Raw genomic sequence first — 17,496 nt, 5'->3', positions numbered from 1 at the left:
GATGATTTTTCCAGACATACTTGGATTTATTTTCTTAAACCTAAGTCTTAAGTATTTTCATACTTTCAGACATTTCATAAAATGATTAAAAATAAGTTTCCAAACAATATTTCCATTTTTCGCATAGATTCGGGGGGAGAATTTTTGTCCATAAATTTTAAAAATTACCTTAACTTACATGGCATCACATATAAAAGGTCTTGCCCATACACACATAACACAATGAGATGGCAAAACGTAAACATCGCCATATTATGGAAATCACTAGGATTTTACTAATAGCAAATCAAGTCCTAAAAGATTTTTGGGCAGAAACTGCCTTAACTGTCACCTATCTAATTAATCGAATGTCATCCTCTTCTTTGCAAAATATAACTCCAATTGAAAAACTTGTGAACTTTCTCCAAATTACTCGAGACTGAGAGTATTTGGATGCAAGTGTTTTATATTTACGGACAAAAATGATAAACTTTCTCCTCGTGTGATTCCCTGTGCCATTTTAGGATATGCAGAAAATCAAAAAGGTTATATGTGTTTTGACTTCAAGAATGATAGATTATATGTATCAAGAAATGTCGCTTTTTTAGAAAAAGAAAGCTTCTTTGATTTTGAAAAACCAAAGGAAGTTACTTAGAAAAAGTAAGCTTCTTTGATTTTGAAAAACCAAAGGAAGTTACTGAGTACTCCTTTTTGTTAGATCTGTTGATGAATATGATATTGACCATAGTTTTGATAATGATCAAGGCATTATTGATCTTGATCATAACGTTGACAGTGAAGAAGTCCATAGAGACACGAGTATACAATATTCCAGACGAAGAGAACCTAATCTTCCATGTGCACTTGAAAGATATTCTGACATTCAAACCAGAAGGTCATCCCGAGTCTTGAGGCCTCCAGGAAAATTTGTGTCATACAAATCTTTATCACCTATATATAAGGCAGGCATTGCATTAATTCACTCGTGTGAGGAACCATCTTCGTACTCTCAAGCCAAAAATGATATCAAATGGATGTAAGCCATGAAAACTGAGTTAGATGCACTTGAAAAGGCTTCTACATGGACTATTCAAGACCTTTCTCTAGGCAAGAGACCTATAGGATGTCAATGTGTTTATAAGGTTAAAACCAAGAGTGATGGCATTCTTGAAAGATATAAAGACCGATTAGTAGCCAAAAGTTATGCCCAAGAATATGGTATTGATTATGAAGAAACTTTTGCCCCTGTTGCTCGTATGACAATAGTAAGAACCTTAATTGCCTTAGCTTCCATAAAAAAATGGTTCATATTTCACATGGATGTCAAAAATGCATTTCTAAATGAAAACCTAGTTGAAGAAGTGTACATGGAAGCCCTTCCAGGTCTTAGTATTCCTATGGGTAAACCTCTTCACTTAGAAAAAGCTCTTTATGGCCTTAAACAAGCACCAAAAGCTTGGTATGATAGGTTTAGTCGTGTTATGCTTGATATTGGTTTTCAATTCTGTTTGACTAACACTGCTTTGTTTATTAAGAATTCTGATGCAAGAATTATTGTGCTTCTTCTATACGTAGATGATATGAACATCACCGGAGGCGATAAACAAGGAGTTGAAAACATCAAAACACTTCTCAAATCTCACTTTGAAATGACTGATTTAGGTTTATTGAGATACTTTTTAGGCATTGAAGTCGCCTATTCTCGTAAGAGATATTTATTATCTCAGACTAAATTTGCTTTTGACATTATTTTCAGATCTGGAATTGCAGATGATAAGAAAGTAGACAATCCAAAAGTTGTCAATGTTAAAATGAAGATTGATGATGGAGAACTTCTTGAAGATCTTACTTCTTACAGACAGTTTATCGGGGCACTTTCCTATCTATCCATTACCAGACCAAACATAGCACATGTTCACACAGCAAGCCAGTTTCAACATGCTCCCACTTCTGTTCACATGGGAGTAGTCATGTGTATTATCAGATACATCTAGTCCTCTTTCACGAGGACTTTTCTTGTCTTCATCTTCCTCTCTTGATTTAATTGCATATATTAGAAGTTGATTGAGGAGGTGATCCCAATAACAGACACTCAACCGCGAGTTTCTGTGTCTTCTTAGGTGAATCTTTAATCTCGTGGAAGTGCAAAAAGCAGCAGAAGGTCTCTCTCTCATCCACCGAAGTCAAATACCGAGTCATGGCAACCAAGAACATGGAAGTAGTTTGGCTCTGACGTCTGCTTGCCGACATGGGAGCTGAAGCAACAAAAACTTCACGAATGTGTTGTGACAACAAGAGTGCGATCTACATTACAAGCAACAGAATATTCCACGAACGCACCAAACATATTGAAATAGATTGTCACTACATCAGAGAGGAATATCTAAATGGGACAATTAATCTGCCATATGCTACTTAAGAATATCAGTTAGCAGACTTCTTTACAAAGCCTATCGCTGCTCCCAGATTTCACTGTTGGACTAATCCAACGGTTACATTTATAACTGTTGGACTAGTCCAACGGTTACAAGGAGAGCTCCTTAAGAGCTCTCCTTTCTCTCTTCTATATAAGGGGGTGCATCCCCTCTTGTAAACTCACTCAATGCTTCTTAAGCATTTTATCATTTCAATAAAGATTATTTTTATTTCTTTTTTTGTTCTCATTATACCCTTTTTAAGGGTTATGTTCAAGTGTCTCTCTAGACACTCTCTCTTGCTGATCTAAGTACTATTGTGGAAGATCCTCACTTCATTTCACCTTGCACGCCCTACACTTTGTAGTCCTGCAACCTACTGCTGCCAACAATAGCCTCTTCGCTGTAACCTCCCTAGCTATTTTCATATTCCTTTGAGTGGGCACATGCGTGTGCTAAGGGTGGCTCTTGCGAGCTTGTAAACCGGGCCTGCGCGCCTGTGCATTGAACTTGTATCCCTAACTCCGGCTAGACGAAGCCTGTCCAACAAGCCTTTTATCCTTCTTGCGTTAGTTGTTTTTACGCTTTGTGGTTTGCACACTTTCACACACTCATGCTGAAACCGACTACTCGAGCCCAATGTCGCGAGTTGCGAGACTTGATTGGCCTTGAGCTTGAATATCATTCTGCTACCCGACAAAACAAAAAATTTTCGGAACCCAACCATAGATCCTAGGAATAGGGTCGCACCATGCGGCACCCAGTGCGGTCAACGCACCCAGGGTCATAAATATCCAAATTTTGGACTTTAGAAAAAAAGCCCGATGAAATGGGTTGAGAGGATTAGGGCAAATTTTGTTTGCCCTAATCCTCCCGACCCCGTAGCTGCGACCCGTCTCCCGACCCTGATGTCGGCGATGACCTCGAGCAATCACCGAAGTCTGGTACGCATTCTCTCTCTCATTTTCTCCTTCAATCTCTCTCTCCCCATAATACGCTGCTCAAAATCATAGTTTTTTGGTATTTTTTCTCACATTCAACACCATAGATGTGATATATGGGTTTTGTTTAGTGGGAACCGGCTTTTGGATCGCCGAAATCTGACTTGTATACAGGTTTTTCCGGTGATTCAAGAATCAAAATCAATGGCTATGAAGTATGAAGGTATCAGATTTCTTTTTTCATAAAAACATATTTTTTCATCAAAAAATCATGATCCAAGAGTCGATTCTCACTAAATTGAGCATGCTAAACACATCTAATGGTTCAGTTCTATCATAAGACACTTCAAAACTATGGGCCAAAATAAGGCAACACGAGAAATGAGGCCAAATATGTTCAGTTCTTATATATATATATATATATATATATATATATATATATATATATATATATATATATATCGGATTCCTTTAAAAGTCTTATTTACATGTGTTTAATGCTTAATCCAAACATGTAGATATGTTTATAATTGCTTACTAAGCAACATGGTTTGGACCGAATTAATTTAACAAGAAATAGATAATATTTTAAAATAATAAATAGTATTTTTTGTTATAATATTGTCATTTGAAAATATCACTAATTTACCGCAGTATTTTAAAAATGTGGGTGATATTTGTGACACACACACACACACCAATGAAAAAAGAAAGCATAGTTGGTGTTTTTCCTAAATCCGAACATGCGTGTATTGTAGATGCGTTTATCATGGCTTGTTACTAGAAAATATGCTTTGATATCGAATTAATTCAACCAAAACATTTGATTTTTTATCACAAAGTTTTGTTGCAATATAGAATGTTAATTTTAATTGGATCTCTTTAGAAACCCATTTAAACATAAAAGACACCTAATTTAATGCATGTTTTTCACTAAATAGGCTATGAAGAATATATTTGTAGTTCAAGTTAAGTGAAAAAAATATGTCTGCAAACTCTGCACTTATATATATTTTTTATAATCCCATGCTTAGGAGTGCCCACTTTGCATTAATGTTATTGTTATATATTTTTCTCGGTACCTTTCGGTATTTATTTATACATACTACTACTATATTTTTTAGAACTTATTGTATATGTTATTGACCTTGCACACAATATTATCAATCTTGATTGTGTACATAATTGATTTTAATATAACATTTTTTTTTGTTTTCAAGACAAAAATGATGGATAAAGGGAAAGGACTCGCATCATCCTCATCCCCACGTATGAGTTCTGCAGATAATGTTGCTGGTAGTTGCAGTGAGAGTGTTGATTCAAGTTCTTTATCAACATGTGATGATGGGGGCTACTATGGGCACATGTAGATAAGCTTGCAAAAAAAAAAAGAGGAGGTGCTGAAAAGAAGAGATTTTGATGCAAGCTCTGTGAAAGAGATTTTGTTGGGTCTTACACAAGAATTAAGGCTCATTTGTCGAAGATACTAGGACGTGGTATTTCAGAATGCAGAAGAGTTGGTGAGGCAATGCGAAGACAATACAAGAAAATACAAGATGAATATGAGAAAAGGAAGACAATGAGTGATTTTTGTGCAATTAGTGTATCATTTTTAAGCCACCAAAAATATGCTAAAAAAAAGTGGTTGAGGAGGTAGAGGAACATGAATGATATAAACATCATTCAATACATATGGAATGGAGGAGATGGATAAAAAAGTAGGGAGGTATTTTTATTCTAATTCACTGTCATTTAATGCAGCTAGAAATCCTTATTTGAAGGATTTAGTTACTTCTTTGGCAAATTATAATTTGAGTGGCTATATACCTCTAAGCTCAAAAAAACTACAAACCACACTTTTTGCAGAAGAGAAGGCAAATGTTGAGAGATTGCTAGAAATTAAAAAATATTCATGAGAACAAAATAGAGTTTCCATTGTTTCTGATGGGTGGACAAATATTCAAAGGCGTCCACTAATTAATTTTATTGCTTCTTTGCTTAGTAGCCCAGTATATATAAAATGTAAAGTATTTAAAGGGGTTGTTTATAAAAGTGGAGTGGGTGATCAAAAAGCAGTACAAATCATCACAGACAATACTCCAATTTGTAAAAGTGCCGCATTGAGTTTGGAGAGTGAGTATCCTCATATTTTTTTGATTCCCTGTGTAACACACAGCTTGAATTTGGCCCTCAAGAACATCGGCAACCCTAAAGAAGAAGAAAATTCACCAGCATATACTCTATATTCATAGATTGGGAAATTAAAAAAAATGTTAAAAGCATTAGGAATTTTGTTGTCAACTATCATCATGTTAATGTTATATTTAATAGGCATTTTGACCTGAAATTGTTGAAGGTCGCTGAAACACGTTTTGCGCCCATCATTGTGATGGTGAAGAGAATTAAGGAAATGAAGAATGCTTTGGTTAACATGGTGACGGATGAGAATTGGACATTCTATTGTGCTGATGATGATGTCAAGTCTCAAGAAATTAAGAAATTTATTGTTGATGATGAGTTTTTGGATAAAATCATATACTTCCTTCAATTTACGCAACTTATTTGGGAAATGTTGAGAGAAGTTGATAAGGATGAGCCCATGCTCCACAAAGTTTAAGAAATATGGGATAATATGATTGAAAAAATTGAAGTTGTAGTTTTCAAGCATGAAGGAAAAAATCTTACATTGAATTATTCAGAATTTTTTAACCATATTCATTCAATTTTAGTCAGACGATGGGATAAGAGCAACACTCATTTGCATTGCATGGCACATAGGGGTGGCAATTTCTGACACGACCCGCCAACCCGCCTCTTAGGCGGGTTCGGGTTGGGCTTAAGCCAACCCGTTTAATAAACGGGTCGACCCGCGTAACCCGTTTATTAAACAGGTCGGGTTCAGGTTGGGGGTATGCCAACCCGCCAACCCGGCTGACCCGTTTAATAAACGGGTTAGGCGGGTGGGTCAACCCGACCCGCCAACCCGTCTACCAACCCGCCAACCCGACCCGTCAACATGCCTACCTGCCAACCCGATCTGTCAACTCGCCAACCCGACCCGCGAACCTGAAAACCCGTTTACCCGACCCAACCCATTTATTAAATGGGTTGGCGGGTCGTGTCGGGTTACCCGTTTATTAAACGGGTCGGGTTCGTGTTTGCCACAGCCGACCCGTTTAATAAATGGGTCGGGTTCGGGTTGAGGTATGCTGACACGCCAACCCACCAACCCGACCCGATTGCCACCCCTAATGGCACATTCTCTTAATCCAAAATATTATGCAAAAAAGTGGTATTGGTCGTGTCCCTCCAAATTTAGACCCAGAGCTATCAAAGCATAGAAATATGTGTATGACAAAACTTTATCCAGAATCATATATTCTAAATCAAGTCACACAAAAGTTTAAAAATTTTGCATCTTCGAGATTATATGGACGAGAGGAGGAGAATATAAATCTTATCACATGGTGGTCAACATTTGTATCAGAAACACCTCTTCTCCAACGTCTTGCATTAAGATTGTTATCTAAGCCTCCTAGTTCATCCAGTTGTGAAAGAAATTGGAGCACATATTCCCAAATCCACAACATGAAGAGAAACAAAGTCACCGCCAAGTGTGCAAAAGATTTAGTATATATTCATTCTAATCTTCAACTATTTTCGCAAACCAATGATGAATACAGGTACTAATTGCTCTCTTAGTTATTTGACTATTTTTTAGTTTTTTCATTTAAATATACTTGTATTTAACATTTTCAAATTGGATTTATAATGCAGACAAAGATCATCCAAATTTTGGGATGTAAACCCAAAAGAGTGTGACTTAGAAAGAGAGCATGATTTAAACATTACAAACATGGATTTATCTTAGCCCAGTCTTCCTTCTTATGATGCATTTGATGATGAAGCCGAAAATTATTAGGATTCATTACATCATCGTCATATACATTGTGTAGGATATACTTTTGGTATGCAATTATGCATTGTTTGCTTATTTTGTTAGTATACTATATAATTTACTTCTTTTCTGCTTTACTTATTTGATTATTTTTATAATATATTTAGGTTGATTTAATTATGGTGTTAGTTTTTATGACGTAGAATAGAATTGTAGATTGTAATTTGATTTATTGCATGCATGATGATATTATGATAATTGTTTTTTATTTCATTAGTGATACTGTTGTTGACTGTTAAAACTTAAAAATTATATATATATATATATATATAATGTTTTTATTTGTGCCCTCCCGCACCCCGCACCCAAGTTTTTTTAAAGTGTCGCATCGCCGCACCCGCACCCATGTGACACTATAAGTGGTATGACCCACTGTCAAAAAAGATATGGAATTTATGAAAGAAAGGTCATATTTTTGTTTTGAAAAGGAAAATATTGGAGATTAACTTGATTTCTCATTTCTTGTCCCCTTCACTTAAAACGTAGAAGTGAAGGAGAGTGGAATTATGACATATAGTACGAGAATAACTGGAGTTGAGTCCATGCCATTTTATGAGAAGCGTACTCAAGAGTGGAGGATCTTCTTTGACCAAGTTCAAATGCACCTATTGATTATGAACAACCAGCCAGGGATTCGCCCCACTCCATGTCCATCGTAGTACTCCGTAATGACTTCCTCCTACTCATTTTGTCTCATATGAATCATTCTCTGCTACTCGGTGACTATAGCTTGGACAGAAATAATCCTCCTATGCACAAAGGTGACGAAGAGGATCCGATCCTAATCCAATATTAAATGATACCAAAGATCTCCTATGCTTTGAGCTTTTCATCGAAAGAAAAGGAAAAACAACTATAGATTGTCGACCCAAGATTTGTTCTAAGATCCAATCCAGTCATATATGAAAAACAAAACTAGTCAATTGATTCCATCCTTTCCACAACAAGTACAATATTACAAGATCTAACTCCAACACTGTGCTAGAATTCCCCAAACCATTATAAAGATTTAGACAGTAAGAAAAAGAAAGAAATAATCAGCTAAACCCTTGTGAAAAAAAAAGACTAGCTTGCAAAATAGGAGTCCTTCCTTTGGAGATTACAGAGGACCAACCCCACTAGATACAACCCTTTAGGTCTCACTTGAGAAGACACAAACAACAACTTTTCTAGTCAGTGCAACTACCTCCACTGAGGTGCAATCAAGGGATTTTCCAGATGATGAACCATCTCTATGCACTTAGAAGCATGAAGGAATCCATAAAGAAACATTTCTTTCCCATCTCCAAATGAAGTTTATCTCCATCTTGGTTAACCCCTCTAAGGGTCGACATAAGACTTTGTTCTATATATTAGTTGCATACCACCCCTTGCCTGACAAAGAAAACCATTTTAAATGATTATAAGTTAGGGACAATTCTTGGTAAAATTGCAACACCATGACCTTACTAAGTAATATCAAGGGTCTAACCACTTTCCCTAACCCAACTGTCTACCAATTAATGATTTTGTCACCATTCTTTCTTGTATGATCTCCTTCACCACACAACCTTTGTTTCCAAAAAAATCCATTAGGCCTAGACATAAAATCCTTGTAACGCCCCAAACATCACCAACACACACTACAAATTAGAATCTAAGCAACACTAGCATTTCTCAACTAAAGTATGAGCATCTTTTCAGTATTGAATAGCCAAACTTGTGTGATTGAGTTTTTTATGTTCAAAACCATGAAACTTTTCCTGCCCCTAAAGGACAATCCACTCTCAACCCTCTTCCCTTTTAGCCCTTCTCCATTCCAAACGACCAAAGCAAAAAACACAAAGATACGTAAATTCCCCTTCCAAAAAATTAAAATCCATGGCAATTTAGGTATTTTAAATTTCTAATTTATGGGAGTCTTTTTTTCGGATAACCGAGATAAAACCATTGATTTTCTGTTTGTCAAAAGGTACAATAGGTTGACCAGCATCCTGTTTGCAACATCCGTCAGCATAAATCCCTAGATTCCCCTTGCACAGCAAGGGCACCCCGAGTTTCGAACTCATGACACCCCTTCAACTTGAGATGTAATGAGCCCTACCCTAGCCAGATGAGCAGTGCCCTCTTGGGCATTGGGCAATTTATGGGACTTTTTATATTATTAAAACCTATAATAACAGAAGCACCATCATGTTTCCCAAAGTCCACTTAAAATGGTTATCAATTATATCATTTAACTGTACATTTGCATGAACTAGCATCCAATATAGTTGTAAGAATTCAGAAACCCATGCTAACAAAATATAGCTTATGAACGCCACTAGTAAACCTTAACTTCAATAGGGGGAAAGTCGTTTATTGGAGATGCTACCAGAATATTGAAGTCTACTATATTTACATGGGAATTGGTGATATCTCCATAATAAAAGCTTAAAATGATTGATGATTTCATAAAAAAAGCATACCTACAGGCTTGCCACCAATCTCCACGTCAAAGTAAACTTTGTGAGTTACTTCTTTCAAGTCCTCCTTTCCCATTTTTCCCTGAAAAATTCACATGTTTCTGTTTATGAACAAATTTGATGACCACAAAACCAATATAGATGTTTCAAGTGAACCCTTACATGAAGAGTCAAAATGTTTTGTACTGAGAAAGAAACACAGAAGAACAACAAAAAAGTAACAACGGCCCTAATGTGATGACATTTTCAAGCCATGAAAAACAATTGTCGCGTAGACCAAGTACATACAATCAAGGTGGTCTTAATTCAAATAGTAACTTATGAAATTCATGATAGAACCAATTAATTGATATAACAAAGAAAATAGACAACCTAAATTCTCAATTAGGCTTAGTTGACTGTTTAAGAGGAGAAGAACAAAGACAAGGAAGCAAATTCAACATTTCAAACAAAGACAACAATTACAAGAAAAAAAAACTATAAAAAGAAGGTTGACTAAATTTAGCAAAACAATATTGTATACAGGCAAATTAGTTATGAATAAACAGAAATCTAAAATAACATTGAGAGATATTTAGAGTGCCACTCTCCAAACAACTGAATAAACAATACAGAATAGATACTACTCTATCCATAAGCATATTCAAAATAACAGCACATATATGTAAGATGCCAGAAAAGTCCTTTTATGTGCTTTAATGTGAAATAAAAACACATAAAAGGGCACATATGGGAATCTAGGCATTAAAGAATAACATAAACCATGGTAGTGGAAATTGGATTTTGGCTTTCGGTTCTAACAAAACCCCCCATAGCATGTGCACACACTTGGACCACGCACCTCACAAAGAGAGAGATATTGAAATATCATAACCTCTTAAATAAATGGAAAGATCTCTCTCTCTCTCTCTCTCTCTCTCTCTCTCTCAAATGCTAGTAGCCCTATTTTTAGAAAAGAAAGCAATGGAGAAATAATATGGTGGCATCATCCAAGCAATATAGACAAGAAATAGGTAAACCAGCCCACATGTGATACGTGGCCAGTCTAGCTTGACCCATTGAAGGGTCATGCGAAGCCAAGGGCCTAAAAACCCCAGCCCACGCTTTAGCCCAAACCAATATTGAGAAAATCACAAAAATTTAAAAACACAAAAAGCAGAAAAATTCAGAAAATAAATTAATCATAGAATGCAATAGAAAAAAATGAAGACAAATATAAGCATTATGAATAATTAAGCATATGCATACACCAGTAACACATTCGAAACAAAACTGAAAACACTGCTAACTAACAAACGTAGATAATATAGGAGCAACTCCTCCAAACCTATTCCACCGTTGATCTAAACCATGCAAAGTAAAAAATCATGAGTTAGCCCTTGCAAAACAAAAATACATAATTAAATACCAGTGGATTTCAAATGCATGCCTAGTCACAATGAGTCACGCAATTGGTCTGCATTCGCCCTTTCAAAGTCCACCTCCATCGGGTATACTTATTAACTCCAAATGAATGTTTGCTTGCATACTATGATCATTATTTAGAGCCTCAATGGAGTTTAGGATACCCTTCCTCACTTCATAATCTTCTACAAACGTGGGGAAGAATTTCATAGTGGGGTTTAAGAAATAGACAGCAACATGAATTTTCATAGCATTCCACTTATCTGAAGCAAACATTTGCTTCAATTCATTTTGATGAATGACAAGGCCCTATACAGTCAAAACATCCCTTGGCAAATCTCCTCGTCAAGTTTAGCATCCCAAAGTGATTATAAATAAATTTTGTAACTTTCTTGCACATCTCAATGATCTCAAAAATGGCATCCATCTAACCTATGTCACATAGGTACGTGTGGGTGCGCGCGTGTGGCGATGCAGCACTTTAAAAAAAACTTGGGTGCGAGAGGGTTATATATATAGAAAGAGAGAGATAGAAAGAGAGTTTGGATCTAGATCAAATATGGATCTAGATTCATACCCAAACCCCTCTTTTCTTTCTCTTATTAACTCCACCTAGGGGGTGTCAACGGGTCGGGTTTGGTTCGGACCCAGGTGGAACCAGACTTGGACCAGATTTTTGGGCATGGTATCGGATTTGGATCCAGGTCTAATCGGGTCTACTATAAGAGAAACTATACCAAAACCTGATAAGAACTACATGAACCATACCCAGTAAAATAATATTTTTTATCATTTTTACATTGAAAATTGTGGGTCTTAATCCGAACTTGGGACTGGTCCGTGTCTGTTATAAAATTTCAAAAACTATACCCAGATCCATGTATTAATCGGACCTTCGGATCTAGACCTGGGTCTTCTTATTTGTCAATTATCACCATACCCAGACCGTATAGGGTTTGGTCTGGGTCGGGTCCGGGTAAACCCGACCCATTGACACCCCTAACTCCACCATACCACCTCTCTCTCTCTCCCTCTCTCCGTAACTCCCACCCCTACATATCTCTCTCTTGGTAACCCACCCCACCACCTCTCTCTCCCACTCGATAAACCCACCCCACCACCTCTCGCTCCCTCTCTTCGTAACCCCCATGCCTCTCTCTCTCTCTCTAGGTCACCTCACCCCCACCGCCTCTCTCTCTCCCTCTCTTCTCTCTCTTTATAACCCTCACCCACTGCCCCTCTCTCCCTCTCTTTTTCTTCTCTCATCGTAACCCTCACCCCACCACAGTCTCTCTCCCTCTGAGAGTAAGAAGAAGGTACCTCTCTCTCTTTTTTTCGTTTTTCCTCTTTTTCTATGTCTTTCTCTTCTTCTCCTCCTCCCTGCCTTTCACCGACACAAAAAAAAAAGAAAAAAATTTGAAACAAAATGACTCGCACCCAGGGGTTTTTTACTACGCCTGGTGCGGCACCCGCACCCACATCGCGTCTCATCGACGCGGATGCGGCGGCCTATTAACCGAGTCCCTGTGACATAGCATCTAACCAATGTCTTCAAGCATGAGATCAATGGAATGTGATGCACATGGACACCAAACAAAACTTTTATATTCATCCCCCAACTTTATTCAAACATCTCTAACGTTTGTTGCATTATCAGTAATGAATTCATCGACATTATCAGGTATAACCAGAGTTACCAGTCGAGGAAGCGGGAGCGGGAAGCGATACGGGAAGCGGGAGCGGGAAGCGAGGCACTTTCAAAAATTTAGGAAGCGTGGAAGCGTGGGACCACTTAGAAGAAAATTCCGAACCATCTCGGAAACGACCTAGGAAGCGAACTGGAAGCGAACCGGAAGCGAAAAAAAATGAAAAAAATGGGGAAGCGAGGGAGAAGCGAGGGGGAAACGTGGGGGAAGCGTGGGGGAAGCACGCTTCCCATTTATGGGAAGCGCGTTTCCCATAAAAGGGGGACGTGCTTCCCATAAAAGGGAAGCGCGCTTCCCAAAAAAGGGGGACGCTTCCCCTCACGCTTCGGAAGCGCGACGTTTCGCGCTTCGGGGAAGCGCGCTTCCCCTTTTGCCTAGGCGCTTCCGGTAACTCTGTGTATAACATCCTCAACCACCTGTGGTAGTTGCAAAAATCCTCCTTAAAAATAGCATACAACTCATCTAGCATCTTCGACATGTTTGACATATCAACAGATTTCAAAAACATTACACCTTTAAGACAAGAAACAAAAAAGTTACTAGATTTCATTGTTTCTTGTCCATCCATCCATCTACCATGATTATGCAACCTATTCCATGACTCCCTGAACTCACCACGCCATTGCTTCACCTCTATAACAATTTGCTTCAAAATCTTATCGATCAATGCATGAAATGAGGGCATCTTATAACCAGCTCATATAGTGGTTATGACATCAGCCATATCCTGAAAGTGATATGAGTTTGCAGCATTAAAGGGTGTGCAAGTATTATAAAAAAAGCGCCCCACCCCAATGTTAAGTCTGCATGTTGGATCATTTGCTTAGAGTCCATGGTAGAACATATATCTAGTTAGGCTCTTAAGGTCGTCCTAAGCAGGAAATAATTGTTAATCCTGTGCCTTGAGCTCGTAAATCCCCGCCCTCCTCCTCTCCTTCCCCAACTGCTAGTGGCAGGGGTGACCAACGCCACTGCTGTTTGTTCCTCTTGTCATACTCTTTTCCTTATGTTGTTGATGGATCTCTAAATCCTCTTCAATAGGGCCTATGACGCTACTAGTTGCCTCCACAAACTCCTCACAAAGCACATGTGGACATAGTCGAACCCCCAATTTCTACTAATTCTTGTTTTCTCATTCTCTTCCTTTGGTTCTCCTGCAATAGCTCATTCATACGCCATTTCACATCTGGTAGTTGGATAGACATGCTCGCAGCCACATTTTGCTTTGTGCATGTAAAATAAAGCTTCAACCTCAAAATGCCCCCATGAATCTCCATTTGACAATAGTTGTAATAATTAAGATATTCCCTTCATAAACCGGTGTACAATGGTCCCATGCCAAGTCTCCTGATGTAGCCATGCTCAAACGCCTTCAATCAAAGCCCTAAGGTTCGGTTTTAAGGGGTATAGGTAAAAAAAAGTTACCTAGGATGGAAATTGGTGACTTTAGGGTAAATCACACATCTAGAGCTCGTATAAATTTTAGGGTTGATTTGAACCACAAAAATGGCTAGGCTTGGAAATGAGGTTTGGGAGGGAGAATACAAAAATATGGGGTCAAAATGACCCATGGAAGCTTAAAAATGACCCCCATAAGTGGCCATCCACCACTTTTCCAATGCCAGAAATCTTAACAAAAAAAAAGAAAAAGGACTTGCACAATACAGAGTGTATTGTATGATACACTCCTATATGATATGGTCCCATATAGACCAATAATAGTGAATTTACCGATACATGAGTGTTATCATATTGGTTCTCCTACCGATACATCGATACACCATATTGTATCATGCAATATGATATGATACTAATAACATTGGCCCAAACAAGCAGTGCTGACAGTGACTTGCAAGTTGTCTGAACCAACTAAATGGATGGGCATCAACCAACCTGATCTAGGTCTATTTTTGGAGCTAGACCACAACCTAGCGCAAGATAGATTGGAGCTCAAAATATAAGCATAAACCAGGCACAAACCACTCAGCTTGATACGCGACGATATCAAGTAATCACACACACTACCATTTATCACCAATCCACAACTAGAAGTAATGGATAGAAATGATTGCCAAAAGCCTTAGTCTTAATTTAGTTGGAAATTTCCATTTGTTGGCTATGGAGATGGCATGAAAATGGCAAGTTGTACAACCTTTATTGAGCAAAGACATAACATTGACTTCTTTGTCATCTGCACAAGGGGAAAAGGTTGACCAAAGGTTACTAAAATATAGTTGGTTGCAAAAGGAGAGACCTAATCAAGTTAGAAAAAAGAAAGTATATGCGCATAAATGCAATCAGTCCAACCATTCATATTGATCCATCCTAGATATGGTAGTCGAAGAAAGTATTCCAGCCACTGGCCCCTAATATTCTCTTGTAGGCTATGTCACAGGGATTCGGCTAGCAGGGTGCCACACCGGCGTCGACGCAGGTGCGGCACCAGGTGCGGTCAACCCGACCCTGGGTGTGTTGACCGCACCCAGGGTCATTTGTGTCCAACTTTTTTATTAAAAAAAAAATTGTGTCCAATCTGCAGAGTGAGGGAGCTGAGGCGGCCGAAGGACTCGATCATGACGCCGGAGTAGGACGTGGATGAGCCGGAGTCGGTGAAGTGCAGCAGGAATTCGATGGAGACGTCAGAGAGGAGGGCAAGGAAGAAGACGAGGAGGAGGGAGGGGACGACCCTCAGCGCCTTGACGGTCGCCGAGATGGACATGATCCCCGCGCCGATGATGGTCGTCGACAGGTTGAGCACCGCCCCGGGGAACGACGCCCCACCACCACCATGGTCCACCTGCACCGCGGACGTCGTGGCTTCGTCTCCCCTTGACTTGGGCAGTAGCAGAAGCCTCTCCTCCAGCTTCCCATCCTGCTGAGTTGGCGCCATGGCCTCTCTCTCTCTCTCTCTCTCTCTCTCTCTCTCTCTCTCTCTCTCTCTCTCTCTCTCTCTCTCTCTTTGTGTGTGTGTGTGTGTATATATATATATATATGTGGTTCCTCATTTTATTGGGAAAATGGTTGGCAACTGGGGTACCTGTTCTCTGCCGTTTCTTTTTCCAAAATGACCATCGTATCCCAAAATGCTTATCGCTGCGAAGACAATCATGTCTGGATGCTTCTACCGGTGGACCAACCACATGGCCTCGTGTGTTTTTTTATGTGGGACCCACGTAGAACGAAGCGATGTGATTGGTTTGGTCCCCACCACAAGCCATTAGGGATGGTACTGCAGTTTTATGCAAGAAGGGGCTTTATGGATATTTTTCTTTACACTTTCCATTCACGGTTCAGTCACAACTGTCATTGTGATATTGAGTCGGACGACTCTATGCGCTGGATGAACTTGGATGGAAAAGATGACCAAGTTAAGAGTCTCATAGATGGGATTTCTTGAGCGGCCCACCCTAACGCCTGCCTTGTGTATAGATCCTAACAATACAATTGGGTCAGACAGTTTCATGGGTTTTTTTAAGTCCAGTTGGGGTTAAGCAGACCCACTAGTTATTATTTAACGTACAAATGAGGTTTTGAACATGCAACGTCCCACCACAGGGAGAAGTGCTCCTACTCCCATTTGGTGTTGGGTTTCGTAGTTGTGCTTGCACCCACACCGGGGGAACCCCCGAACCCCCCTTATATATATTGTCGCACCCGCACCCACACCCACACCTTCACCCGCACCCATGTGACATAGCTAGTAGGTTAGGGGCAAAACCGGTGTTCTTTTATTTAAAATAAAAACTCTATAAAGGGAAATTGCAAGTGTGTTTCGAATGTGAAAGAATATTACATTATGCCACTCAAGGGGTATGACCAAAAATACATAAGATTAAACAAAAAATATAATTTTGGTACACTTAAGTAGTGGTACCAGCGAACAAATAGTAACACCTTTGATTGCAAAAAAAAATCATACAATTGTTGTACATAGGTCATGTAGTACACCTCGTACTTCAAATATTATGTCAATCTCTTGATAGCCCCACATTAATACACCCACAAATTGGTCTTCTGTTTTGAACTTTTGATAAACTTCGGTTCCATCTCTTTCACATTCAATTTTCTCTTGTAAAAAGTGGGTAGTATATCTGAAAATGCTTTGACCTCTCATACAACATAGAACTAGAAGACAAGACTAACACACTTTTAGAATCACAAAGTATGGTAGATCTTGTAGCTTATTATTCAGACTCATTGTGTCATTCTTATCCAAATTATTTCTACAACAATAGTTACTAAGGCATGCTTCCATGCTTTAATTATTATGCTCCTTTGCTTCTTACTTTTCCATAATTTGAGGTTACCGTCCAAGTAAACACCATATCCTAAAATGGACCTTTTGATATTTGGATCACCTATCAAATCTAAATTAGGAAACTCATCAACTATGTCACATGGGTGCGGGTGCGGGGGTGCGGCACTTTCAAAAACCTTGGGTGCGGGGGTGCGTGTAAACACCCCAAATTTTCACTCACCTTCCCGATATCTCCATCAATCAGCACATTTCAGTTCTCCGGAATCAATGAAGGGCAAAATGGTCAATTTCTGAGATTGAACCTTGCAGAAAGTCTGAAATTTCATTCTTGAGCCTCAAAATTTCTATATTTAGGTTCAGAAACATCTTCAAACTGCAAATTTTCAAAATCC

The 17,496-nt window shown here is 38.7% G+C and overlaps 1 protein-coding gene across 1 annotated transcript in view; it reads right to left on the bottom strand.

The window, feature by feature from the left end:
* LOC149828102 (peptidyl-prolyl cis-trans isomerase CYP20-1-like) overlaps positions 1 to 17,496 on the bottom strand; it is a 59,040-nt gene that overhangs the window by 27,618 nt on the left and 13,926 nt on the right. Inside the window, exon 2 of the mRNA XM_090017376.1 lies at positions 9,740 to 9,818. Within this exon, the coding sequence (XP_089873502.1) occupies positions 9,740 to 9,818 (79 nt within the window). The remainder of the gene's footprint in view (positions 1 to 9,739; positions 9,819 to 17,496) is intronic.

The sequence above is a fragment of the Nuphar pumila genome, chromosome 9 (genome assembly GCF_984573655.1).
Source record: "Nuphar pumila chromosome 9, dmNupPumi1.hap1.1, whole genome shotgun sequence".
Classification (NCBI taxonomy): Eukaryota; Viridiplantae; Streptophyta; class Magnoliopsida; order Nymphaeales; family Nymphaeaceae; genus Nuphar; species Nuphar pumila.
This window is presented reverse-complemented; position numbering and strand designations above follow the sequence as displayed.